Source organism: Physeter macrocephalus, chromosome 8 (assembly GCF_002837175.3).
Source record: "Physeter macrocephalus isolate SW-GA chromosome 8, ASM283717v5, whole genome shotgun sequence".
Lineage (NCBI taxonomy): Eukaryota > Metazoa > Chordata > Mammalia > Artiodactyla > Physeteridae > Physeter > Physeter macrocephalus.
This window is the reverse complement of record NC_041221.1, coordinates 66,187,119-66,214,595: the sequence shown is the minus strand read 5'-3', so window position 1 is coordinate 66,214,595 and position 27,477 is coordinate 66,187,119. Positions and strand designations below refer to the sequence as shown.

Genomic DNA, 27,477 nt, shown 5'->3' with positions numbered 1-27,477 from the left:
AACCCGTGTCCCCTGCATCGGCAGGCGGACTCGCAACCACCGCGCCACCAGGGAAGCCCTAAAAATGTCTTTTTAACATGCATTTCAAAATACTGATATTGAATTAAGAAGACAGTACCTTATTAGTGACAAATACAATTTTGTCTTTCTACTAGTTCTGCTGAGTTTTTTAGAGGTAAATGGGAACAGGCAAAAGAATAATCTTACTGGTTCTCAGTGATCAAAACTGTTCAGGCCTAGGGGCAGGACAGGAATAAAGACGCAGACATAGAGAATGGACTTGAGGACAACACGGGGAGGGGGAAGGGTAAGCTGGGATGAAGTGAGAGAGTGGCATGGACTTATATATACTACCAAATGTAAAATAGATAGCTAGTGGGAAGCAGCCACATAGCACAGGGAGATCAGCTCAGTCCTTTGTGACCACCCAGAGGGGTGGAATGTGGAGGGTGGGAGGGAGACACAAGAGGGAGGGGATATGGGGATATATGTATATGTATAGCTGATTCACTTTGTTATAAAGCAGAAACTAAGACACCATTGTAAAGCAATTATACTCCAATAAAGATATTTTTTAAATAAATAAATAAATATTATGTAACAACCTAAAAAAAAAAAAACCTGTTCAGGGAGAGTTTACAATGTCCCACCCCAAACCACCACTATAGTGCACCCTGCTGACATTATATTTGAACTAAAAATTTACAAAACAACATTGTGGAATATTTGTAACTGATAATAAGGTAACTTTCCCTCCAACAATGTATTCTATATTCCAAATGTAAGTAAAAGTCTGAGGAAAACTGCTGTATTTCATAGTTAGGCAAATAAGTTTCCTGGGAGAGTTGATGAGAAGGAAGGAAGCTGAAGGGAGAGGGAGAAGAGGGAGGGAAACAGAGGCAGAAGTGGAGGAAGAAGTTGTCTATCTGCTCTCAGAAAGAGAAATATCAGGTACCTGTAGGCGATGATTTTCAGACAAGTTCCACTCCCACAATGCAGCACTTGTCCCTCCCTGATCCAGCGCTGTATTTGGCAATAGTAGCACAGGAGACAATACTCACTCGAAGGCAAAATGCAAGGCATGCTCAGGCCTTATTATATTTGCCACAGGACTTAGGATCTGATCTGGTCATGAATTTATCAAATAAAATGCAACCCAACCTAACATATCATCAATTTGCTTAGCTGTGCTACAGCAAAAGCAGAAGACCATATGAATGATGTTTAGACAGACCTTTATTTGTGCTACTGCTTCTACTAGCACAAGTCAGTGAGAAGCCAGTGTAGTTTTAATAATGTTCAACTTATTTATACCCCATTATCAATTAAAGCATCTCTTAAGTATGTATAAAACTAGATTATTATTTACAGAAACAGATTATCAAAATATTTCTAGGGCTTAAACTTTAACAGGAAAGCATGATCAACACAGCTTTATTTATTATATCAAATGTTTCATTAATAATGTTTTAGCAGGTACCAAAACGTTGCCAGAAAGCATTAATATGCTCAAAAACTTAAATTTGAGAAGTTTCAACGTATAAATGCCTAGTATGTCACATTTCACAAAAAAAGAAATTATAAGGAACTTAAAATGTTAAGGTATTAGCTAAATTCTTTATAGATGAGGTCATAAAATTACCATTCTACCACTGTAGTATACTGGACTGAGAGGAAACTTAGAAATGAAGTGAAACGCTTAAGCCACATTCAATCTTCTCAGAATTAGTTCCCCCCAAATAGATAGAACAGAGAAGAGCTGGATAAAAAAGCACACAATCAAAAGTCTGGACAGCTTAATAGCTTTCCTGAACAGAAATTTCATCCTTATTTAAGATGAAATATAGAGAATTCTCATAAACTTATGGAAAATCATTTGTCACATTTGATATATTACTAATCATCCACCTTTCTGAATTATAATCACTGCTGCTTCACTCTACCAAAGCAGCTACTGAAATGAAGACGCCACATTTTAGGGACTACTTTAAGACAACAATGACAGTCAGTAAATCAGACTTTCAACTATGTAATCTTGGAATCAAGCAGCTACACTTTTTCTTCCGAGTAAATAAAAAATTTCATTTTAAAATGAAAAAACTCTTTGATGCTAGATTGGTTTTTCTTTTGAATAATAATTCATAATCATCTACCAGCAAACACTTCCCTTTGAAACTACAACCAAGACACATTTAGATAATTCTCAAAAAATTTCTAATGTTAAAGACATCACAGTACAAGAATGATGATATAATTACAGAAAGAAAGTACATAATTTATTCTTGTAACCCTGAAGATACAGTGAAACTAATTTTGTTACTGAAAAGTTACTGAAAAATTGGCACTGTATTCATAATTATATTTATTCAAGGCTAAGATACATAATCTCAGCATTAATCATAAACACTGTGGTATTTATCAGCATAAGACTAAAAGCCTTATGGCTAAGGCACTGGAAATCTTAATAGAGATGACAATATAAATCTACATCAAACAGCTACTGTGACGACTAATTTCAAATAAAATCAGCCACTTTAAAAAATAAAAGTTGTTCTATAAATCAATACTACCTAAAATAGAATAATGATAAAATAATGAGTTCTCAAATAAAATTTAGGATCACAAAACTGAATCAAAGAACTTTAAGGGTTATTTCGAAAATTATGTTCTTACACTGCTCTCTGAGATAGTACTGCACTTACCTTCAAAATAAAGTGAGAATTAAAATTACTACTCTATGATGTTACTAAGGATTCTATATGTAATGAAGAACAGACCTGGGTAGATCAATTTGCAAAGGGCAGATCTAGCAGACTAACCGTGTTACTAAAGTGTACAAAAAGCTGATCTGAAAGGAAGCAGAATACCTATTATTCATTTATAAGTTCAGAACATTATTAAGAAAAATGTTACCGTATTTTTCTATAACACCAATGATATATTCAAGGCTTAAAAATGTAGAGGTGAAAGAGGGGGAAAGACAAATTGTTATGTTCTATCAAAAGGTTATCATTATTCTAAGTGAAGAACATACATTTTCCATGTATTTAGGATACTGCTTAGCAGTCTCATTTCATGGGAGAAATATTTCCAGAGGTATATTCACAATTGAAAACTTCACTAGGACACAGATAGTGGGGAAAGAAAGGAATGGTATTAAGAGCTTTAAAAAAAAAATCAAATAATTTTTTAGCTCATAGGCCTTGGAATTTGCTAATCCAATTTCCCCCTCATTTCTCAGATGAGGAAATGATTCTCAAGAGACAAGGTGACTTCCTCAAGGTCATAATTAACAACACAAACAGGACTAGAATTCAGGTTTTATGAACTCTTGGATATTGTCCTTTCCTCTACACTAGTGCTAGGGAAATGACATCTAGCATAGAAACAAAGTAAAATGGATTAAACTCAAACACAGTTTAAAAGAAGGCTGTCAGAGCCGTGCAGTATTAGCTATACACCTAGGATGAAGACCTTGAGGATTAATGTGGGATAATTCAAGGAGTGAATATTATGAGTAGACTAATGTTAGCCAACACTTACAAAGTAATTATTAGGTGTTCAGCATTATCTCATGACCATTTTATATATTAATTTATTTATTCTATTTTTGAGGTAGAGAAGTGTTGTTCTCAATTGCGAATGAGGACAGAAAGTACAATGAAGTTAATAACTGGTGAGGTCGGGAGACTAGAGCAGATTCCAAGAGAAAAAGGAGAAAAAGTTTATTTATGTAGCTATTTTATATTCACATGTCAAAGTATTTAAAAATTTATGATTATAAATAATTTTAGAGATAAGATATTTTAGATGTTTCCTATTTTTTGTTCTTTTTTCTTATCAGACTCCTGTAGTGAGAATTATGGTTTTCAAAACAATTTAGCAGTTAATTTAAAGGCATTCTTATAAAGGCTTGTAATGTATTTCAGAAAAAAATCATTATAAGATCCATGAAACAGGGAATAAAGAAATTTCAATAAATCTCAAACAGAAGAATTAGCATTACAATTTAAATAAGGTTTGAGGGTCACATGGTTCCTGTAAGTAAAGGAGTAAACCCTCTGCTAAGACAAGAAACAATTATTTCAGATCAAAAGTTAAACTCAACTTCCTGTACTATGAATGCAATTTATCTGTTTTAGGAGTATACCCCAAATTTCAAAACTCAGTTATGTTACATTAATTCTGCAACAGGGTCAGGCGAATGGATGGATGGATGGATGGATAGAAGGAAGGAAGGAAGGAAGAATGGACCACCACATATTTTGAAACCTCCAGAATATAATGACAATATATGGTTTTCCCAGATTTTAGAAGCTACTTTTGTAACTTACCATCTTTTTCCTCTTATCCTGTTCTGTGGGTGGCTCTTCATCTTCTGTTACTTTTGGTTCTTCAAGATGAGACATTAACATACAGCTGCAGTTTTTAAAAAAATGATTTAAATAAATAAAAAAGTCTATAATATACTAAAAACAAACCTCAAAATACTGATAATAATGCTTCTATGTACCAATATGTGAGGAATAGCTAGATAAATTAGATGTATAGTTTAAAAGTTTAATTATGAAAAGATATCTCACTTTTAAAAGGGTCACACCAAAAAAAATTTAGAGCATTTTGCTTCAGTATTTAGGTAATAAATTTTAAGAAATTTATTTATAGGCAACTTTTGAACCATAAATCACTTGACAAAGCAAGGTATACCTTTTATATCTTTCTAAAAAATGATACTTACAAACACTTAAAATTAATACTTCTTTTTCCACTAATCTTCAAATGTCTAATTATTTATGTTTCATAACAGTAACAGTAATTTAAATAGTAACATCATTAAAACACTATTAATTACATAACAAATCTACTTTGTGCTCCAAATTACATTGCTATGTTATGAGGAACCTGTCCCTGATAGCATTTGTACCAGAAGGACAGTTATAAATCATTTTATTTTGATTATCTGCACTACTGCTCTTCACCATTAGCAGAGATAATAGAAATATAGCTTCCTATTCAGTCAACATTGGTTCCAAGGAGACAAGATATGAATATTGTCTAGTGAATCAAGTTGATAGAACAAATGTCACTGTTCCTAATTTAGAATAGAATTCAGTAATTTATCAGAGTCATAGGTTCTTAACCAATAAACTGTGGCAAAGAAAGCTTGGTTTCTCTTATATTTTGTGGCAAATACAGGAGAAGGACACTTCCTGACTCAGCCGTGTAAATAACTTTTGATTCAGGGTTAAAGACAATCGGTGACACCAGAAACCTGATCAGGCTCACTCTTGCAGGGGACATGAATGTCCTTTTATCCTTAATCCCCCACCATTAAAAAAATAATTTTTGGAACAACTGTCTCTGATGAGTCAGTACACCTGGTGGGATCAAATAGTAAGAACCTTAAACTGGAAATCAGAAGCCCTGAAAAACAGCAAGAGCTCAATCTCCAACTCACTTCATGGCTTTAACCTCTTGGAACTGCAATGCTTTCGTCCACCATGATATACAGTTGACACTTCAAAAACATGGGTTTGAACTGCAGGGGTCCAGTTATACGCAGATTTTTTTCTACAGTAAATACTACAGTACTACACGATCCCTCGTTGGTTGACTCCAAGGACGTGGAACCAGAGGAACTGTGGGTATGATGGCCAACTATAAGGTATACTTGGGTTTTCAAATTCAAACAGGGTGGGTACCCCAATCCCCGAGTTGTTCAAGGTCAACTATAAAATGATACAGCACAACTAGCTGGCCAAGGAACTCTGGCACAAAGTTGGAAAATTATCTCAACCCAAAAGGTATTTAATAAAGTAAAATGTTTAGAAAAAGTCTAGATCTCAGTTTGTATTTTAGAACTGAATAATAAGATGGAGTTCCTTCACTTAAGCTATTTTAAGTCTGCTGCAGACCTGAATTTTAACTGCAATAGATCTGGATCTCCATGGAAGTATGCTTTGTACTGCATCAAATCCCTTCACTACATTCCAAAATCTGTCAACTTACTTGTATAGTAAAAAACTCTCTGTTCTCCCTTCCCTAAGTTAAAAGATTTATCACACTAATAATAAAGTATAATCTGGATATAAATATACACATTTTTTCCCCAGACAGCAGGATATTTTTACTTTGCAATTCTGCAAATTGCATTCATTTGGGTCTCTGAAAGGTAGAAAGTGGAAAAAAAACAACAAAAAAAATTGAATTGGAAAGCCCAAAGCTGAAATTCTCTACTGCAAGAAAATCTCCAATTAAAAGTCAAATCTTGGGGACTTCCCTGGTGGTCCAATGGTTAAGAACCTGCCTTCCAAGGCAGGGGAGGCGGGTTCGATCCCTGGTCGGGGAACGAAGATCCAACCTGCCACGGGGCAACTAAGCCCGAGTGCCCGTGCGCCACAACTAGAGAGCCCCTGCACAACTACTCAGCTGCGTGCTCAGGCACCACAACGAGAGAGGAGCCCACGTGCTGCAATGAAGTGCTCCTGTGCCGCAACTAAGACCCGACAAAAGCCATAAATACATACATACATACATACATAAATAGATGTCAAATCTCATTTTGTTGACAAAGATTAAAGATAGGGAATCATGTTTTACATAAAAAGCATGGTGAGAATTAATAGAATTCTAGTAAGCTAAAATGTGTGCGCTGTGAATGTAGTAACAGTAATAAAATAATAATAACAACAGTTTAAAATAGGGACAATTAACATGTGAGCATAGGCAGCCACCCCTCACATCCTACTCTCATCCACTGAATACATCTAGGCACTCTAGTTGCTAACTCGGAATCTTTCCCAACAAGAAACTCCAACCAGCCAAACACAACCAACAGTGTTAGCATGCAACATGAAATCTTTTAAATTATTTCTGGTTTAAAGGTACACCTTTCATTTAATCTATACAAACCCACTTCTTAAGGTTATAATAAAACTAGAACTGACATTATTCCATTGGTCTCTGCAGTGGACACTTAGGTTGCCTACATAATCGCCCTCCTTCCTAACAGAGCCCTGAACTTGTCGGTTATCCTCCTCTTCCATGTCACCATATGCTTCAGAAAAAGGTGATGAGCCCCAGGTGCCAGTGGCTCAGTAAACAATCATGGCAATCCTATTCCCTTAGTTAATGACTGCTTTCAACAGAAGCATGTTTAAGAAATTCTAGCCAATTAGACATGAAGGGAAGTCTGATGAAATGCCTTCTAGAAAAGTGTCCTATGATGTTAAAAAAAAATAAGGAAAAGAAGATTACTTGGCTGACACTGGCATTATCATGAACTGCAATGCCTAGAAGTACTTTCTGACGATTAGAGAAAGTAGCCTGCATATGAAGTTAATGTGTTGAGGGGATGGAGTAGAAAGAACCTGGTCTTTAAAGATATTGTGAGGTCACAAGTAGCTAATCCTAGAGCCTCTTACCTGCAGTTGTTTTGTTGTAAGGGATAACAAATTTTTTTGTTGTTAAAGACAGCTGACTCAGGGTTTCTCTTACTTGCAGCTGAAAATCCTTTTATAGTCCTTTATATAAATATCTTATCAAAAATTCATGTCTGGGCTCAGGCCAAGAAACAGTCTCCCTCTCTTGATACACCTACTTCCCTCTACATGAAAATAGGAACTAGGTAATTCCTAATGTTTCTCTTTGCCCTGGTGGTTAGCAAGATCAGCGCTGTTTTACATCTAGATGCCACATGTTTTGCCATTCAACCTTGTTTAAATTCCTTCAATCCTGTGTTAATAGTTTTCAGTCATAATGAGCACGAGCTTTTCTGCCTCAAATCCTCTAGACTGAAAACAAGCAACTAACTAAAGGTTGTACATTAGCAGTATAGACAAAGTGCCACAAAGGAACAGAGAAGGATGTGATGAATTTTTCCTGAGAGTATGGGAAGGAATCTTAGAGGTAGGTATTTGCAAGGAAGGGCAAAGCTAAGGGTGTGACATGCCAAGAAGAAGAAATGTTGAGTCAAGCCATGTATACAAAAGGAAATGGCACATTTGGGGAAGAAGGAAGAATCTAGGGAGGAAGAGACAAGGCTAATAATGTAAACTGAGGATCAGCAAAGAATACTGCCCCATCAACTTTATAAGAAACTGGGCCTTTAATTTTAAGACATGGAGCAGAATGGGTCAGAAGGGTAAAACTGGAGAGAAAGAGACGCCAAGGAGGTCACTGAGACCAACATAAGTTAGGATAATATACAGGGGATAATTTAGAGTCAAGGAAACAAGGCTTCTTCTGATATCCTCTGTTCCATTCTGAAGAGCTATCTGGTGGGTTAATGCATCAAGTGAAGGGAGAAAAATGCTTATATAAGCTTAAATTTTATTTTTGTTTAAAAAAAAAGCTATATCCTTGATGGCTGATATGTTTTATACTCTCTAACTATAAAAAACACAATTTATGAGTCTTTTTAAAATAAATTTTAGTGCCTCTAAGCTTCCTGAAATGCTGGCTAAATCCTTTCTTCCTTATTACTTCCCAAATTTTGCAATAGGTTGTCAATCTCATCTCCCTTTGTGCCTAAAAACAATGTATAATTTAAGGAAAAAAAGGGAAGCCACTCTAACCAAAGACAAGCAGAAAGCAAATTACAGGTGTCATTAATATATTTTCCTGGTTTAATAAAATAAGAACTCTACTAACTAAAATACAAATATATAAAGAAACTCACGCAAAAAAGATGAAACTAGACCATACACCATACACAAAAATTAACTCAAAATGAACCAAAGACTTGAACCTAAGACCTGAAACAATAAAACTCCTAGAAGAAAACATAAGTGGTTAGCTCCTTGACATTGGTCTCGGTGATGATTTTTTTGGATCTGCTCCAAAAGCAAAGGCAACAAAAACAAACAAGTGGGACTACATCAAACCAAAAGGAAATCATTCAAAAAAATGAAAAGGCAACTAACTGAATGAGAGAAAATATTTGTAAATCATGTATTTGATAAGGGGTTAATATCCAAAATACATAAACAACTACTTCAATACCAAAAAAATCAAACAATCTGATTAAAAAAACAGGCAGAGAATCTGCACAGACATTCTTCCAAATAAGACATACAGACGGCCAACAGACATAGGAAAGATCTCAACATCACCAATCATTAGGGAGATGGAAATCAAAACCACAATGAGATATCACCTCACACCTGTTAGAATGGTTATCCTCAAAAAGACAAGAAATAACAAATGTTGGCAAGGATTATGGAGAAAAGGGAACCCTTGTGCATTATTGGTAGAAATATAAATTGCTGCAACCACTATGGAAAATAGTATGGCGGCTCCTCCAAAAATCAAAAACAGGACTACTACATAAAGCAGCAATTCCACTTTTGGGTATTTATCTGAAGAAAAACACTAATTCAAACAGATATATGCACCTCCCAGATCTGGGAGACCAGATAATGGTCTCCCAGTCAGTTTGTTGTGCTTATATCCAAAATTTTCCTTTTACAAACCAAAACTTCCCTCATGGCTGAGTGTGGCATATAGAGCCAAAAGACCTTGGTTCCAGTCTTGACTCTTCCACGAATTTGCTGCATCACTGTACTTTTCTGAGCTTCTGTAACCTATCTTTTAAATAATGAAACTACACTAGATAATTTCTAAACTTTATTTCTAACAACTTCCTGACTCTCAGCGCTTCCAGTTAACACACTATGCCTTTTCTTTCTCTGACATTCTATTAAAGCACAATCTGGAATTCTACTGTTTTGTGTGCATTGTTCAAAACATATATCGTTGTCTTTACACATTACTAGTGTTTTCATGGTGCTATTATTAGACACGCCCTCCCCCTAACTAAATTATATACTCCAAAGAAGACAGGGAACATTTGAATATATCCTAAATATTTCACAAACAGTTGCAAACTTTGTCACATATTATGTATGTAAACACAATATTTAAAGTCATGTGCCATAATCCCTACATTAACTTTTTTGTGTGTGTGTGTGTGTGGTACGCGGGCCTCTCACCGCTGTGGCCTCTCCCGTTGCGGAGCACAGGCTCCGGACGCGCAGGCCCAGCGGCCATGGCTCACGGGCCCAGCCGCCCCTGCGGCATGTGGGATCTTCCCGGACCGGGGCACGAACCTGTATCCCCTGCATCGGCAGGCGGATTCTCAACCACTGCGCCACCAGGGAAGCCCCCTACATTAACTTTTTAAAAATTGCCTACACACATAAAATGGCTTGTTATTTTGGGTTTGTAATCACAAAAGTTTGAGGTTTCCACTTCGTCTGAACTCCTATGTTCCTGAAAGCTAAATTACACGCCAGAAACATTTTGTTTATACCTGTTTAATAAGATTCAACTACATATATCTACTTTCCATATTTTTCAACAAAGTATGATTCGAATGGCAATCTTTCCTATTTGCTATAGATGATTTTATAAAAAAGCAAGGAAAATGGGCTAAGTACATTACTGAGGAGAAGTCAAGCAGTATGGAATCTCATGAAGCCTTGCTTATCATTATATGAAACATGCCTTAAATTAATAGCAATATTAAGAAAGATATGATAATTCTACTATTATAAATAACAGGATATAGTGATAAAAAATTTTTTTTCACATTAATAGTTATATAAATGTGAGATTATCAGCATTCCTGATAACATAATTTTAACTAATCTCCCGAAGAATACACAGTTGACCTTTGAGCAACACGGATTTGAACATGTGTAGATTTTTTCAATAAATTCGTATTACAGTACTACACATATTACAGTACTACACAATCTGTGGTTGGTTGAATCCATAAATGTGGAATCGCAGATACAGAGACGGTCAACTGTAAAGTTATACGTGGAGTTTCAACTGTGCAGAGGGTTGGCGTCCCTAACCCCCACGTTGCTCAATAATCAACTGTAATTTTAACTACTCTCTTTTGGAACTAGTCAAGTACCATATGACCCTCTAATATCTTAAAGGTGCCAGTGATGCTTCAACCAGTCAAATACAAATATAGGATGCTAATCCATTCCCCTTGCTCCATAACTCTCCTGAAGGGCAGGGGAACATTGTTAGTGGAAAAAAAGAACATACTATTCAAGATATCTTAAAAGAGGAATTTATATGTTAAAATACACTTGGAATTTTTTTTAAACCTAATGTCAAATCATAAAATGATGATTAGACCAAAGAAGTCCAATTGAGAATTTCACTATAACAAAACTAAGCTTATCTGAAGATCAAACAATATTATAAGCAAAGTAACAAAAATATTTTTCTTTTATAAGGACAAAATTTAAAAGTTGCCATACCATGCTTATATGGTTATGGTAAACAAAAATAATGCAGGATACAATTAATTACTCCCCAAGTCCAAGTGCAATTAATTAAATGATCCACCTACTCTTTATAAGTTCCCGTTTCAGGATCTTCTGTCATGACATCATGTAGGCCCTCCACTGAGATGTTTATAATCCCACAGAATTTATCTTGGATAACACTAGAATAAAAGAAGAGCAAAACAGGTTAAAATGAAGTATTTCAACAGGGAATTCTTTTTTTTTTTCCTCTTAATTATCCTCTTGAACATGAAGAGAAATTTTAGTCTGAAAGTACAAAAGAAACTTTCAAAATATATTTCTTAAAGCAGAAATTGTACTTTGCATATTACAGTAAAATTTTCTTTCACTAGATTACCAGTATGCTTAAATACTTAAGTGGGTAGATCAGATGGGAAAGAGATGCTTTAATATTTTTAAATTTATTATAATAGTCTTGTGTTAATGTCATAACTAAAAGAATAAAGGTACAAAATTTTGAATATCAGAAGTCTCTACTCCTGAGGAAAAAGACAAGCAATAGACTGGGAAAACATATCTGTAAAACATAAATCTGATGAAGAACTTGGCGCTGAAAACTCAGATGACAAATAATTCAATTTAAAAATAGACAAAAATTTGAACAGATACTTCACCAAAGAAGATAATACAGATGGCATATGAGCACTTGAAAAAATGCCCAATATCATTCCTCATCAGAGAAATGCAAATTAAAACTGTAACGAAATTTTTTTTTTTTTTTGGCCACACCATTCGGCTTGCTCGGGATCTTGGTTCCCCGACCAGGGATTGAACCTGGGCCCGTGCAGTGAAAGTGCCAAGTCCTAACCACTGGACTGCCAGGGAATTCCCTGTAATGAGATTTTAATAAGTAAAATTAAGAAGACTGACAATACCAAGTGCTGGCAGGGTGAAAAACAACAGGACCTCTCATACATTGCCAGTAAGAATAAAAAATGACACATCCATTTTGGAAAACACATTGGCAGTTTATAAGTTAACACTCCACACAACTAAGCAATCCCATTCCTGGGTATTTACCCAAGACCAAAACAAGTATTCGCAGATCTGTATGTAAATATTTATGGTACTTTTACTCATAATCCAAAACTGCAAAGGTCCTAATGTCTACCAACTAACAAATGGATAAACTGTGGGACATTTATCCAGTGGAATAATCAGCAATAAAAGGGAACAAACTACAGATACATGCAACAACTTGAATAAATCCCAAAAACATTACACTGAGAAAAATAAAAGATTCGAAAGGCTATATATTGTATGACTCCATTTATGTGACTTTCTGGAAAGGCAAAATTATTTAACCAGTGGTTGCCAGGCAAAGGGACACAAGGGAACTTTTGGGGGTGATGGCTGTGTTCTGTATCTTGAGTGTGGAAGTGTTATACACTGTGTAAATTTGCCAGAACTGTATGCCTAAAGAGGTTTTACTGTGTGTGAACTATACCTTAATAAGCCTAACTTTTAAAAAGTAGAACTATATAACCATTTACTGGTACACAAAATTATGCTAAAAATAACTGTATAAATTATAACTCCTCTCCAGGGAACTAATAGTATCATTCCTGCAAGGGACATACTGTGTTTCTCATACTGCATTAACATGCATAATTAAGTTTTAAAATGTTCAGTAAAGTAGTTCCCAAAGTCAACACAGTTTGGGTCATGTTCCCACCTCTGTAAAGTCAAAACCTTCTGTCTGTACTTTCAAGTGTGATCAGGTTTTAGAGAACTAAATCACGAGATGGGCAAAATAACCAATAGTTGTTATCATTCTGTTGCTTTTTTTTTTTTTTTTTTTGGTACGCGGGCCTCTCACTGTTGTGGCCTCTCCCGTTGCAGAGCACGAGCACAGGCTCCGGACACACAGGCTCAGTGGCCACGGCTCACAGGCCCAGCCACTCCGCGGCATGTGGGATCTTCCCGGACCGGGGCACGAACCCGTGTCCCCTGCATCAGCAGGCGGATTCTCAACCACTGCGCCACCAGGGAAGCCCCATTCTGTTGCATTTTAATGTGTATGTAACAACCTATTGCACGAGTATATATTTTTGATATCACTATATATCTTTCACATAAGAATTTTTAAAATCTCTCAAGAAAGAAAAACACATACAGTCTGCCTTATCTGGTTTAGCGAGAAACACCTTAGAAAAAGGTATTGGAGCCAACAGGCACATCAAAAGCTGCTCGACATCATAATTATTAGAGAAATACAAATCAAAACTACAATGAGGTATCACCTCACATCAGTCAGAATGGCCATCATTTAAAAAGCTACAAACAGGGGCTTCCCTGGTGGCGCAGTGGTTGCGCGTCGCTGGGCCTGCGCGTCCGGAGCCTGTGCTCCGCAACGGGAGAGGCCGCAGCAGAGGGAGGCCCGCATACCACAAAAAAAAAAAAAAAAAAAAGCTACAAACAATAAATGCTGGAGAGGGTGTGGAGAAAAGGGAACCCTCCTACACTGTTGGTGGGAATGTAAGATGGTACAACCACTATGGAGAGCAGCATGGAGGTTCCTTAAAAAACTAAAAACAGTGCTTCCCTGGTGGCGCAGTGGTTGAGAGTCCGCCTGCTGATGCAGGGGACACGGGTTCGTGCCCCGGTCTGGGAAGATCCCACATGCTGCGGAGTGGCTGGGCCCGTGAGCCATGGCCGCTGAGCCTGTGCCTCCGGAGCCTGTGCTCCGCAATGGGAGAGGCCACAACAATGAGAGGCCTGCATACAGAAAAAAAAAACAACAACTAAAAACAGAGCTACCATATGACCCAGGATTCCCACTCCTGAGCATATATCCAGAAAAGATGAAAACTCTAATCCAAAAAAATATATGCACCCTAATGTTCAGAGCAACATTATTCACAATAGCCAAGACACAGAAACAACCTAAATGTTCATCTGCAGATGAATGGATAAAGAAGATGTGGTACATATATATACAATGGAATATTACTTAGCCATAAAAAAGAATGAAATAATGCTACTTGCAGCAACATGGATGGACCTGGAGACTGTCATACTATGTGAAGTAGGGTAAACAGAGAAAGACAAGTATTACATGATATCACTTAATATGTGGAATCTAAAAAAATGATACAAAGGAACTTATTTACAGAACAGAAAGAGACAGACAGAGAAAACAAACTTATGGGTACCAAAGGGGAAAGGGGGGTAAGGATAAATTAGGGATTTGGGATTAACAGATACACACAACTGTATATAAAAATAGATAAACAACAAGGACCTACTGTACAGCACAGGGAACTATATTCAATATCTTGTAATAACCTATAATGGAAAAGAATCTGAAAAAGAATACATATGTGTGTATATATACGTGTATATACATATATATAACTGAATCACTTTGCTGTATAGCTGAAACACTGTAAATTACCTATATGTCAAATTTTTAAAAGTCATATTAAAGAAAATGATTTTTAAAAAGCATTAGAAACCAAAATTGTGCACTAAAAGTTCAGCCACACTCTGTTATTTCTCTAGGTGTTGGTCTTCTTGTATGTAAAGTGAAGACTGGACTCAGGGATGGCAGATACATGGCGGGGAATACAGCCATTTTCCCTTCCCACTGCAGAGTAATTCGCCACTAATCCATCATAGCAAGCTAAGGCAGGCAGGACCTGACATTCCTTTTTAACAGAGCAGCATTCTGGATAGCTATCAACAACTGAGAAAATGATTTTTAAAAAGCATTAGAAACCAAGATTGTGCACTAAAAGTTCAGCCACACTGTTATTTCTCTAGGTGTTGGTCTTCTTGTCTGTAAAGTGAAGACTGGACTCAGGGATGGCAGATACATGGCGGGGAATACAGCCATTTTCCCTTCCCACTGCAGAGTAATTCGCCACTAATCCATCATAGCAAGCTAAGGCAGGCAGGACCTGACATTCCTTTTTAACAGAGCAGCATTCTGGATAGCTATCAACAACTGATCTCAATTAGTTGAAAAAGACAAAAGCCCTGTATTCTATAGCTTCCAAGGCTCTTTACCAGGCCTTTATGTCAGTATTATTTAGGGACAATCCACTCAGGCAGCTGCCTTCTCTGCTCAGATCACCTCCAAGATCAACCCCACACCTCCTAGGGCTAGAAATTTCCCAAGAAATCAATGGAATTTCTGAGTACTGTGTATCTTCTCAAAATGATTATGAATTTTCCTAACAGGTATCTGACAACCCACGTGTGACCATGTTCTATTATGTGTGTGAATGGTAATTATAAGGGAGTGTAGGGGGGAGAGAGATTTTAAAATGGTATAATTCGACAACCAGCTCATTTGTTTACAGGTTTGACTTCAAATTATCATATTGATCAATGCTGGGGCTACCAGCATGGTCACACATGTTTCTGAGGAGATGGTAAGAAGTTATATCTTTGTCAGAATTAGAAATGATACAGTTCTACAGCACTGGGCCTCAATTCAGAGATGAACATTTACAGAATGAGCCTTGAAGGCGCAGAAAAGATTGTGATAAACTGCAGCATGGATAAGGTAAACTTTTGACTGCACAATTCTTGCCACAGGCAGTAACTTCACCGCTTTCTCATAAATGATCGGATTATTTAGATGACACTGCTAGAACCCGAATGAAGCTTGAAAAGTTCTGAGAGAAATCTAATAGGTTCAGGAAACTGAGGTTTACAGAAAGCCAAAAGACAGCATTAGTGAATGATTGACAAAAAGAAGTGTTAAAATCAAACTAAAGAAGAGATAAGGATACTCACCGAAGCAGACTGGACACAGGCCAGAAGATATAGGTCCAACCTCTGCTCTACCTGCACATGCTAGTCAGGAAGAAAGACTACTGTCCTGGCCAATGCTTATTCAGGCTTGGAGGAGAAGTCAGTCATGTGATCACTGTGATTCACACTCCTTCTTCCCCCCCACCCCCTGCCTCCAGCTGAATTTCTAGCTCTACCAAGTGAGAGGCTTAGACAGATGACTGTCTTGTAGGAGTGAAGCAGGGAGGTGAGGCAACCTCAGTCAGTCATTTTTTCCACTGAAATGTCACCCATGCTGCACAGAAAAGGACACAAGAGGCAGAGATCTAGCCTGGGGGAAAGCGGGGGGAAAAGGGGGGATTAATTCCAGTAGACAGGGGAAACCATGCTTACCCTGGGGTACTTAGTAAGTGCCAGAGGGGGTGAGGCTTGGACCTCAAGTTCAGAAAAGGGGAAAATGACTATGGCACAGAGTAGAAAGGTATGTAATCTGGCTTTGAATGAAAAGAGCTGACTGTAGAAAAGGAGACTGAAGAAAAAGAGTGGAAAAGGAGATTCTACGCCACATTTTGGGATCAATAAAAGGAGAAGTTAAACAAAAATTATCTTCAGAGAATTCAATTTCAAAAAGCACTCAGAAGGATGCAACTCAATTACCACTCATTAAGCAGTTTGGGAAAAGTACCCCCAAGTAATACAGGTAACAAAAAGCTAAAAGAGGCTTGTACTTTCCTGGCATACAGATGTTTAAAGAAAACAAGCATTAAGAAGTTATAAATTCTTTTCCTCCTTTTTAAAGTATTACAAAAATGTATAAATGTTACATTTAAGAAGAAGCCTTTAAAATAAAAATTTTATAGACAGTATTCTTTATGATTCTTTTTGAATATTAAGCATTTGCTTCCCTTTTTATCCACACAATACTCTCAATGCTGTACTTTATAAATTAAGAATAAATCTTGTTTTTTGTAATACACAATCTTTCTGAATTACATGCTTTAAAATATAATTAGACATCTAAAATGGAAACAATCAAAAGAGAGCTGGAAACCAGGAATGAAATAGCAATAGGTTTGGAGGAACAAAGGGAAGGAGAAAAATCATTGTACTTTGATAATCTTATATACATTATTTCTTCAAATACAACAAGCCAGGAACTAGGTATTATATTGTTTTTGTTTTTTTATGAAAAAAGCTTAGTTTTTTCTTTTATATGTATTACATACTGGAGTTACGAGTAATACTTTATTAGAATTCTCAGTGTATCATCTCCTAATAGTAGTCTTCTCGTGTACATCCATTCAAATCTGGTGTCTGGTATAATGTGGGAGAAGTAAACGTAGCCAGAGAAAACCATGCAATTTTAAATCTCACTCAACTCTTAATTCTCCAAAATTAGTGCTTACCACGAAGTGGCAGTTCACATTAACTAGGGCACGGCAATCTAGTATCCCTGAAAGAGACAGCCAAACTCCATGCTAGTCTATACAATGGTTCCTCGATAAACATGGATGCTCAAGTCCCTTATACTATAAAATGGTGTAGTACGGTAGGCCCTCTGTATCCATGGATATGGAACCCGCAGTTTTCTACAGCACAGTAGAAAAAACAACATTCAGGAGCTTAAAGAAAAAACAAAACACTGATTACTGATTATTCCAGCCAGAAGTTTATCTTGGTGTACTCCCATGAGCAGACTTCAGAAGACTGGCTTACTAAGTATTAATAAGAGGTGGATTTATACCAGGATACCAATTAACTCACGAAGAAAGAAGTGATTAGAGTAAGTGGTCATATTATCTAGGCCAATTCTTCCTGGTGTATAGGTCACCATGGTCAAGTTCATTCACTTTAATCGACATTTTATGAGCTCACAAAACATGTTAGACATCCTGATAGGCCCTGGGGATAAAAAAGATGGCCACCTCAGGGAACTTAGAAACTAAAGGACAAAGAAATGAAGCAACAAAAGAGATGTTCCTTTTTTGTTTTAAATCAGGTTATGCTATCCTGAATAACTGACTTTCTCAATTTTACAGGTTTCTGACTTACTGGGTTGGCCAAAAAGTTCCTTCAGGTTTTAAGTAAAAATAAAAGACGCATTGTTCATTTCCACCAAGAACTTTATGGAACAACGTATTCACTGTTTTGTTCCACTACCTTCTGCCAGTTTTCAGGTAACTTCATAATTCCATCTTCCCAAAACTTTTTATCTTTTTGAGCAAAGAACTGTTCCAGGTGCCTTTTACAGTCTTCCAGAGAATTGAAATTTTTTCCATTAAGAGGATTTTGTAAAGACCGAAATAAATGGAAATCTGAAAGTGCAATCAATGTCTGGTGAATAAGATGGATGAATCAGAACTTCCCAGCCAAGCAGTAACAGTTTTTGCCTGGTCATCAAAGAAACACACAGTCTTGCGTTATCCTGATGGAAGATTATGAGTTTTCTGTTGACTAACTCCAGATGCTTTTCATCGACTGCTGCTTTCAGTTGGTCTAATTAGGAGCAGTACTTGTTGGAATTGTTTGGTTTTCCGGAAGAAGCCCAAATTAGAGGACTCCCAATTTCACCATACACACAACATCACCTTCTTTGGATGAAGACTGGCCTTTGGTGTGGTTGGTGGTGGTTCATTTCACTTGCCCCATGATCTCTTCCGTTCCACGTTATTGTACAGTATCCACTTTTCGCCACCTGTCACAATTTGTTTTAAAGACGGAACTTTTTCATTACGTTTAAGTAGAGAATCGCATGTGGAAATACGGTCAAAAAGGTTTTCTTTGCTTGGAACCCAAACATCTAAGCGATTCACATAACCAAGCTGGTACAAATGATTTTCAATGCTTGATTTGGATATTTTGAGTATGTAGGCTATCTCCTGTGTGGTATAACGTTGATTGCTCTCAGTTAATGTCTTGATTTGATCACTATCAACTTCAACTGGTCTACCTGACCATGGAGCATCGTCCAGCAAGAAATCTCCAGCACGAAACTTTGCAAACCACTTTCGACACATTCAGTCAGGCACAGCACCTTCTCTATACACTGCACAAATCGTTTTTATCGTTTCAGCTGAGTTTTTACCTTTCTTGAAATAATACAGCATAATATGCCGAAAATGTTGTTTTTCTTCCATCTTCAATATTAAAATGGCTACAAAAATTCACCAATTTTGATTTTTTTTTAATGCACGCTGATATGACAGCTGTCAGAATACAATTTAACAAAATTGTTTCAAATGAAGTTAAAGACAACTAAGCGCTATCTTACGGAAAAAAATGAACGAACCTTTTGGCCGACCCAGTATTTACTGGCTTAAGTCAGAGTATCCTGTCGTCTGATGGTGCTCATGAAGCACTGGCAAATTACTATTCTCTAATCCTCATCACTGGCCTCTAGAGACTGGATCATTCTACCACCACTTGAGATCTTAGAATTTTCAAGTTAACTTATCTTTTATTTATTGCATTAGGATAGATGCTTCTCCTAAACGAATCCCTAATTTGATATAAACTTATTTTCATTTCACAATGCTAAATGGGACCCAAGTGATTCTATTCCTTATTATTGAGGGCTTCAAGGAGGTAAATGGGTGCCTTCTTTTCTTTCTCCTTAATTTAAGAACTTTCAAGGGCTATTGAGAACCTCAGCAAGCTCTACTAAAACCACCTTTCCAAAGTGGTTTTGAACTATTCTTCCTTTCACTGCTTTCAGGCATTAAGTCATCACCTCCTGAATACAGAAGTTCCTGACTCCAATAACTGCTTACTCCCTTCCTGCTCCTCACAATGTTCTCCCTCCTTTTTCTATTCAATGTATAATTCACATTTTCTTCACGAAGTCTTCCCTGACCACTCTTTACCTCACTGTAATTGAGCACTCTGTCATTTGAATTTCCAATAGCATAAAACCTCTGCACTACTCATTTGGCGTGCCACTCATGTGGCACCTTTTTTATTACTTTCTTCTTATGTCCTTTAATTTTTCATGCCTGCATACCTGCTCTCCCTAAGATGGTAAGTAACATGAAGCAGAGCCCATGTGTTACGTTTATTTATGTCCCTTAGGGTAACATTATGCATCATGTAAACACACAATAAATAATCAAAGGAATTTATGATCCCCGAAGCTCGAAAACTGCCCTCCCTTTTTTTAAAAAAAAAATTATTTTTACTTATTTCTTTTTTAAATTACAAGTATAGGTAACTAAGTTGTAGATAACATATTACAATTGATTAGTCTACACCTAACATTGGGCAGAAAATAGAACAGAAGGTGGCTGTGTTGGAATCTATATCTGAAACATTCATCTTAGAAAATGCAAGGAAAGTTTAACATCAAGGATGAAAGGAGAGAATAAAAGTAAAACTGAAGGGCAAGAAGTATTAGTAATCTTCCTTTTTACCTATCACACTTTTCCTTTTCTTATTTTACATACTTGGTTGATACATTAATTTATTTGCATAGACCAGAGGTACAACTACGCTACAGAAAGAAGACCGGCCATTTTAAACATCTGCTTGTTTTGTTCTTCAGGTATATGGTAAGTGATGTTCTACATATATACAGACACAAACATTAAATAAGTAGGTGAGAGCATTAAAAATTTTACTCAGTGGGTAAAGACCATCTGATCATTTAAAACAATTCCACATAGTTTTTAGTAAACTTTTCTTTTTCAGTTAAATGCACATGAGTAAAACTACAGCTCTTAATCTTGACTTAGTATTTCCTAAAGGTATGACATTTTCGGGTGTGTGACAGTATCTGTAGAATATGTGAATTGCAGAAACCTCACGCAGAGTGATTTTTCTTTGCTTTTGAAAACTATGTACTAAAGAAAAAAAAATCCATCTTTCTTGTGTTTTTCACCCAACTTAAAAAATCATGCTGGCTTAAAATTATTTCTGTCCTTTTGTATTACTATGAACCCAACCACAGGTGTTCAGAAAACAAAATGCCCCTAGAAAGATAGTGCAAAATTTTTAATCCCAAAGGCACAAATAAAAGAAATATTCTAATATTCATTTGGTTAGCCTAAACAATAAATATTAGGTTAAATGTGAACAGGACTCTAGTTTCTTTCCACTTATCCAATTTTTATTAGTATTTTTCTAGTAAGCATTTTACACTTCCAGTTTTTAGATTAACTGATCCATCATCATAGAGCCTGTGCCTTAAATAACTTCTCTGTAAGTGATGGATTTACACATTTACATCACATCTTCATTCCCTTGGGCCTTGGAGGAAAACAGGAATGCAGAGACACCAAATTTTCAGTTACTTTTTCTGAACAGTTTTATAATCGAAAATTGATGATTTAAGTTTTTCATAGTAGCAAGCCCAAGAAAGAAAGAAATCAGAACTTCAGTCTCTTTAAAATTTTCTCTGCTCTAACCAGACAACAATTATACTATTTGTACACTGCACCTAATAATATCTGAACCCACTCACATGTTAAATCCTAAGTCAGAGGGTCAATGAAGTTAAGGTAATTTAAGAAAGTAAGTTTTTAAGCACTAAAAGCCACAATCAAATAAAATTTCCTGTAAATTATACTTTTCTGCTTATATTAACAATATTAAGAACAGCAGTTTACTAAAAGAAAGAGGAAAACGAAAAAAGCCTTGATTTATCGGTCCTATTCCACAATTCCTACCACACCGGAAGTTATAAAAGTGGTGACATTTACATTAAAATCAGGTTTTTCCCCTCTCTATTTTCCAGGACCTAGGCTGGAAATACTTCTGTCACTTAAATGGAAACATACATCCTTTCTACAGTTAATTCTCTTCGTGGTCATGGAACAGTGTATGTATTAATAAATCTAGTTCCCTTGACAAATACTGGGCAAGGAAATAAAAGGATAAAAAGTTCATAATGGAAGTTCACTAAGTTATTTTAAAATTAAAGTTTATACAACAATTATCCTTATATATTATAAACCATTCCCCCAATTAACTTTTTTTTCTTTTTTGACTGCACAGAGGTGGGGGGAAAAAAAGCAAGCTGTTATCTTTAAGACAATAAGAAATAACTACAATGATCTATGTACAGTGGGATGAAAAGAAACTGCCATATTATATGATTTACAAGAGGAAGACTATGCTTTAAGAAACACTGCTCAGTGAAGACATACTAAGGTTCCATTAAAAAGAAGATGATCAGAACTGTTTGGAAAAGACATTAGGCTGAAAAAACCCAATCAATGCTTATTTTCAAAGCTTATAGGTGTCACTTGACAAACTTTTTTTTTTAAAGTGATACAAAAGAATTTAATAGAGATTTAGTAATTATGGGGTTGGAGGCACGACCTCACCATTATAATGGTGGACATTGTTGAAAACAGAGCTATACAAGTTATCACAAGGCAATCATGAACATATATCTTCAGGATAAATGAGAAAAAGCCAACTTAACGTTATTAAAGTTATATGAAAAGATACTTGTGGCTTAGAGTTAAATTTCTGGAGAAGTGCTGTATGTCACACTGCTCAGACCAAAATGAAGATAATGTGCTCTGGAAAACAGTGTTACGTGATCAGAGGGAAGTCTGTGATGAAGAGAACACTGATGTCAAAGATTTGCATGAAGCATTTGAATAAAACTATCACGAAATAACAGGGGAAAAAAAAAATCTCTATTTACATTATTTTAAAATATGTATGTGTAACTAAACTAACAATATAATAGGCATTTGACTATTTTGTTACAGCTTTGTAAATACAACATATTCAAGCTGACCAAAAACCTTATGTAGATTTTTCTTATAGGGAAAATGAGTTAACTGCCTGCTATTTAGACCTTCCTCGTTCAGGCACACTGCCAAATTCCTCCTAAATACTGCTAGCACTCACAATGACCTCTCTGAGCTTTGGAACCCTATTACATCTACATCCTCCTCATCCACTCTTAGCAGTCTCACAAGCATCTCTAACTTAAGGTAGCCAACACCAAACTTTTGAGTGCCTTCCCAACAAAAACAAAGCAAAACAAGATAGAAAATCAAAATCAGGCTCTCCTCCAGTTGTCCTTATCTGACTACAGAGCAATTCTAAGCACCCAGTGCCTCAGGCCAGAAACCTGGGATTCAGTTTTGACCTTTCTTCTCATTTACCCTTCCAAAACCCGATTTATCATCAAATTCTGTCACGTTTATCTATGAAATTTTTCGACTTCTCTATATTCCTACTGTGAACAGTGTGCTGCAAGTCAATTCTGTCTCTACTTTGAACTACTGCATAACTTCCCACAGGGGGACCCTTCCACTCTTTGTTTCTTCTAATTCTTTCTCTACACAGTGCTCTTTTGCAAAATATGATCATGTCTCCCTTGCTTTAAAGTAAGGGTTTATGCATGCTAACACATATATATGGAATCTAAAAAAAAAAAAAAAATGGTTCTGAAGAACCTAGGGGCAGGACAGGAATAAAGATGCAGACGTAGAGAATGGACTTGAGGACACCGGGAGGGGAAAGGGTAAGCTGGGACAAAGTGAGACAGTGGCATTGACACATATACACTACCAAATGTAAAATGGATAGCTACTGGGAAGTAGCCGCATAGCACAGGGAGATCAGCTCGGTGCTTTGTGTCCACCTAGAGGGGAGGGATAGAGATGGGGGGGGGGTGGAGGGATAGGGAGGGGGGGAGGGAGGGAGACGCAAGAGGGAGGGGATATGGGGATATATGTATACGTATAGCTGATTCACTCTGTTATACAGCAGAAACTATCACAACATTGTAAAGCAATTATACTCCAATAAAGATGTTAAAAATTTTTTAATAAATAAATAAAGTAAGTAAGGGTTTAACCTTTCAGTAACTTCCCATTACACATAAAAATCCAAACTCCTAATCATGGTTTACTCAGCCCCATCTGACCTGGTTGCTGCCTACCTCTCTCTTACCTCACCTAACTTTTCATACGACTCTCCAGCTATACCAGCCTTCTTTTTGACGAACACTTTCTTAGTCTTAGGACTTTCATGGAGGGATTCCATCTGCTAAGAATGCTATGGCCTGAATTTACCTGGTTAGTTGTATTTACAATAGGAATAAACTCCAGGAGGGTATGGTCCTTAATGGAAAAAAACTCAGATTTTTCCTTCCCGAGTAGAGAGAAACCCTGTTCTTCCCTACTATGTTTCTCTTCTGTGAGTCTTCTTTACTCACAGCACACTTTACTTCTGGTCACCAAATGTGTGGAAGATTTTCCCAACATGCCATTCTCTGTGACACCCGCTGGATGACCTACAATTTAACTCAATTCTAACACTATCTCCCTGGAGATAGTGTCAGATCCCACAGGTTAAGGTCTCAGACCCACAAGACTGAGCCACCCCCGAAGTCCCTCAGATGCCAAAGGTTCCAATGACTCCTCCCTAGGTTCAACTGATTTGCCAGAGAAATCACACAATTCAGGGAAACATGTTTACCAGTTTACTAAAATATATGATAAAGAATACAGATGAATAGCCAAATGAAGAGCTACAGAGGGCAAGGTCTGGGAGTGTCCTGAGCACAGGTGCTTTGGTCCCTGTGGAGTTGGGGCATATCACCCTTCTGATGTGGATGTGTTCCCCCATCTGGAAGCTCCTTGAACACCCTACTATTGGGATTTATGGAGAATTCCTTACATACATACTCAATTATTAACTCCATTTCCAGCTCATCTCCCCTCTGTGGAAGATGGGGCTTGGAGCTGAAAATTCCAAGCCTCTAATCATGGCTCAGTCTCTCTGGTGACCTCAAACTAGGAGCCTACCCCAGAGCTGCCTTGTCAGAACAAAAGATGCTCCTAATGCTCTTATCACTTAGGAAATTACAAGGGTTTCAGGAGCTCTGTGCCAAGAACCAGGGGTAGAGACCAATACATATTTTCTTCTTTTATCTCACAGGTCTCCATTCTAGAAGACAATGCCTTAGGAGGCTTTCATAGATGAGAAGCAGATGATTTAAGAAAAGGGGTTCTGAAAGCCAAAACATGAGGAAACTGAACTAGAACATAAAAATTTTTGCTCCATGGGACCTCAAACAAAAGAAAATGTGAACTTATGTATTAAGAACAGAATTAAGACTAGGAAGAGAATCAGAGAAGGTATCTGGCAAAAAGTTAGATTTTCCAAAGCCAATATCCAAACTAAGAACAGGCAAGGGTTTATGCTCAGGTACTGGAAACTCAAGACATACGGGAAGACATGGAGATAAAAGGAAAGTATTGTATATTACAATTACACACTATTGACAATCAAAAAACTACTTCCCACTAAAACATAGTGCCCTCTATGTCACATGATGTCTCAAGAGTCAGGAACAATGAAACAGGGCACATTTGGACCAGCAGAACACAAACTATCCATTCCTTTCATTCATGCTGCTTTCACCATATGTATCTTTTAACCCACAGGGCTTCTCACATTAAAGTATGCAGCCACAAGAGCCTACCAGCTTCAGTAGAGTGATGACTAGAGATAGAGGGCACTTTTCAAAAACTATACTTGAGATAGTATAATACTGAAAACCATGGGCCCATCATCTTGTTAATATTGCTCCATAACTGTGAAATCATCAACAAACTGGATAATAATTTGAGACAACTGATGCATATCCCTCCCCACTCACCTAAGGCCTTATCAGTAAGTCCAATAACAGAAAAGAAAAATAAAAGTTTTAATGAGAAACAAAATGGGCCTTCTCAGGAAAAAAAAAATTAAGTTACTATTCAGTAGGTGATGCATAAAAACAAAGTCTAACCGGTAAACAGAACGACCTTCTCTTTGGTTTCACGTACCCCGTTCTCTTTCCTCTTAGTCCAGAGCAGCACAACATATTACAAGTCCATGCATACGTTTTCCAGTCTGGCCCAGTAACAGAAGACAAGCAAGGAGTGGGATCCTTCTAACAAGGAAGAACAAGAAGTACAACAGGATGTGGGGAAGTGCATGAGGGACCAACTTGGTAGGAAGACCTAACATCAAAGCTCATTTTCAGAACCTTGTAAAAGGTTTCCAGGCTTTCTTTTCCCATTTTGGCAACGCTTAAAAACAAATATGGCGAATTTTACTGTTTTTGTTGTGGTGTGGGTAAGAAAATGGAGTGAAAATGCCCTTATTACATGTGGGTCCCCGTCCACCTTAAAGCTTAAACACTTGGTTATTTCTATAATTCTTAAGTTCAAGAAATGTCCACATATATGTTATGTTTGAATGTTCTATTTCTTGACCTAAGTAGTGATTAAAACAGGTGTATTTACTTCTGTATGTGGTTTATAAATAAACAAGAGTTTTCTAAAATGTTGCCTGTAGTCTAAGGGCAAATATTTTCCAAAAACCTAACATCTGATTTCTCCCTCACCTGCCATGCCTCTGCCAATCACCAAGGCACCTTCCAAAGTAGCTCTAGAATCCATCCATCCTCTCTGTCACCACGCCAGTCCAGGGCTCCAGCATCTCTCCCATGAATCAGTGATTACTCCATGGGAGATTCAGATTAATCCTGTTTCTAGTCTTGTTCCTCCCAGAAAGAGTGCACTTCCAGTTTGTATTTGCCAAATGCTAAATGTTTAAAAGAATCCTTGGGACTTCCCTGGTGGATCAGTGGTTAAGAATCCGCCTGCCAATGCATGGGACATGGGTTCGAGCCCTGGTCCGGGAAGATCCCACATGCCACGGAGCAACTAAGCCCGTGCGCCACAACTACTGAGCCTGCACTCTAGAGCCCACAAGCCACAACTACTGAAGCCCACGTGCCTAGAGCCTGTGCTCTGCAACAAGAGAAGCCACAGCAATGAGCAGCCTGTGCACCACAATGAAGAGTAGCCCCCGCTCACCACAACTAGAGAAAGCCCGCATGCAGCAACGAAGACCCAGTGCAGCCACAAATAAATAAATAAATTTATTTAAAAAAAAGAATCCTTGACTGTGTAGCCAAACAGCAGCATTTGGTTCCCTTAACAATGCTTAAAATCCTTCCATGGCTCCCTGCTGCCCTAGGGAAAAACATGAAATTACAACATCCTTCATCGTCTGATTTCTCTCTCTAGCTGCAAATCTCATAATACCACCCACAACTCCAGTTGGACTGAATTTTAGTTCCTGAAAAGCAGTATTCTATTTCTTCAACCCTCTACCTACTAATCAGCTCTCTTTTGCTGGGCTAATTTCTACTTATCCTTTGCAATCCAGTTTCAATGTCACTTTTCTCATAAAGCTATCTCTCACCTCCACGTATGTTATACAAGACACTACCTTCAAGTGCAGTATTTACCATACTGTACAATAACCATGTGTGTCCTCTTCTACATTTCAAGCTCTACTGAGAACAGGAACCATGTCCATGCTATTCACAATTATAACCCTAGCACCCAGGCAGCAGTATAGTATAAAATTAAAAGCACGGGCT

At 37.1% G+C, this 27,477-nt stretch overlaps 1 protein-coding gene across 1 annotated transcript in view; it reads right to left on the bottom strand.

Moving 5' to 3' along the window:
* The window catches only part of IPO11 (importin 11), a 215,249-nt gene that overhangs the window by 23,554 nt on the left and 164,218 nt on the right, over positions 1-27,477 (bottom strand). The window contains exons 28-29 of the mRNA XM_007130413.4: positions 11,375-11,470; positions 4,335-4,419 (exon numbers count right to left, since the gene is read on the bottom strand). Of these exons, the coding sequence (XP_007130475.1) occupies positions 4,335-4,419; positions 11,375-11,470 (181 nt within the window). The remainder of the gene's footprint in view (positions 1-4,334; positions 4,420-11,374; positions 11,471-27,477) is intronic.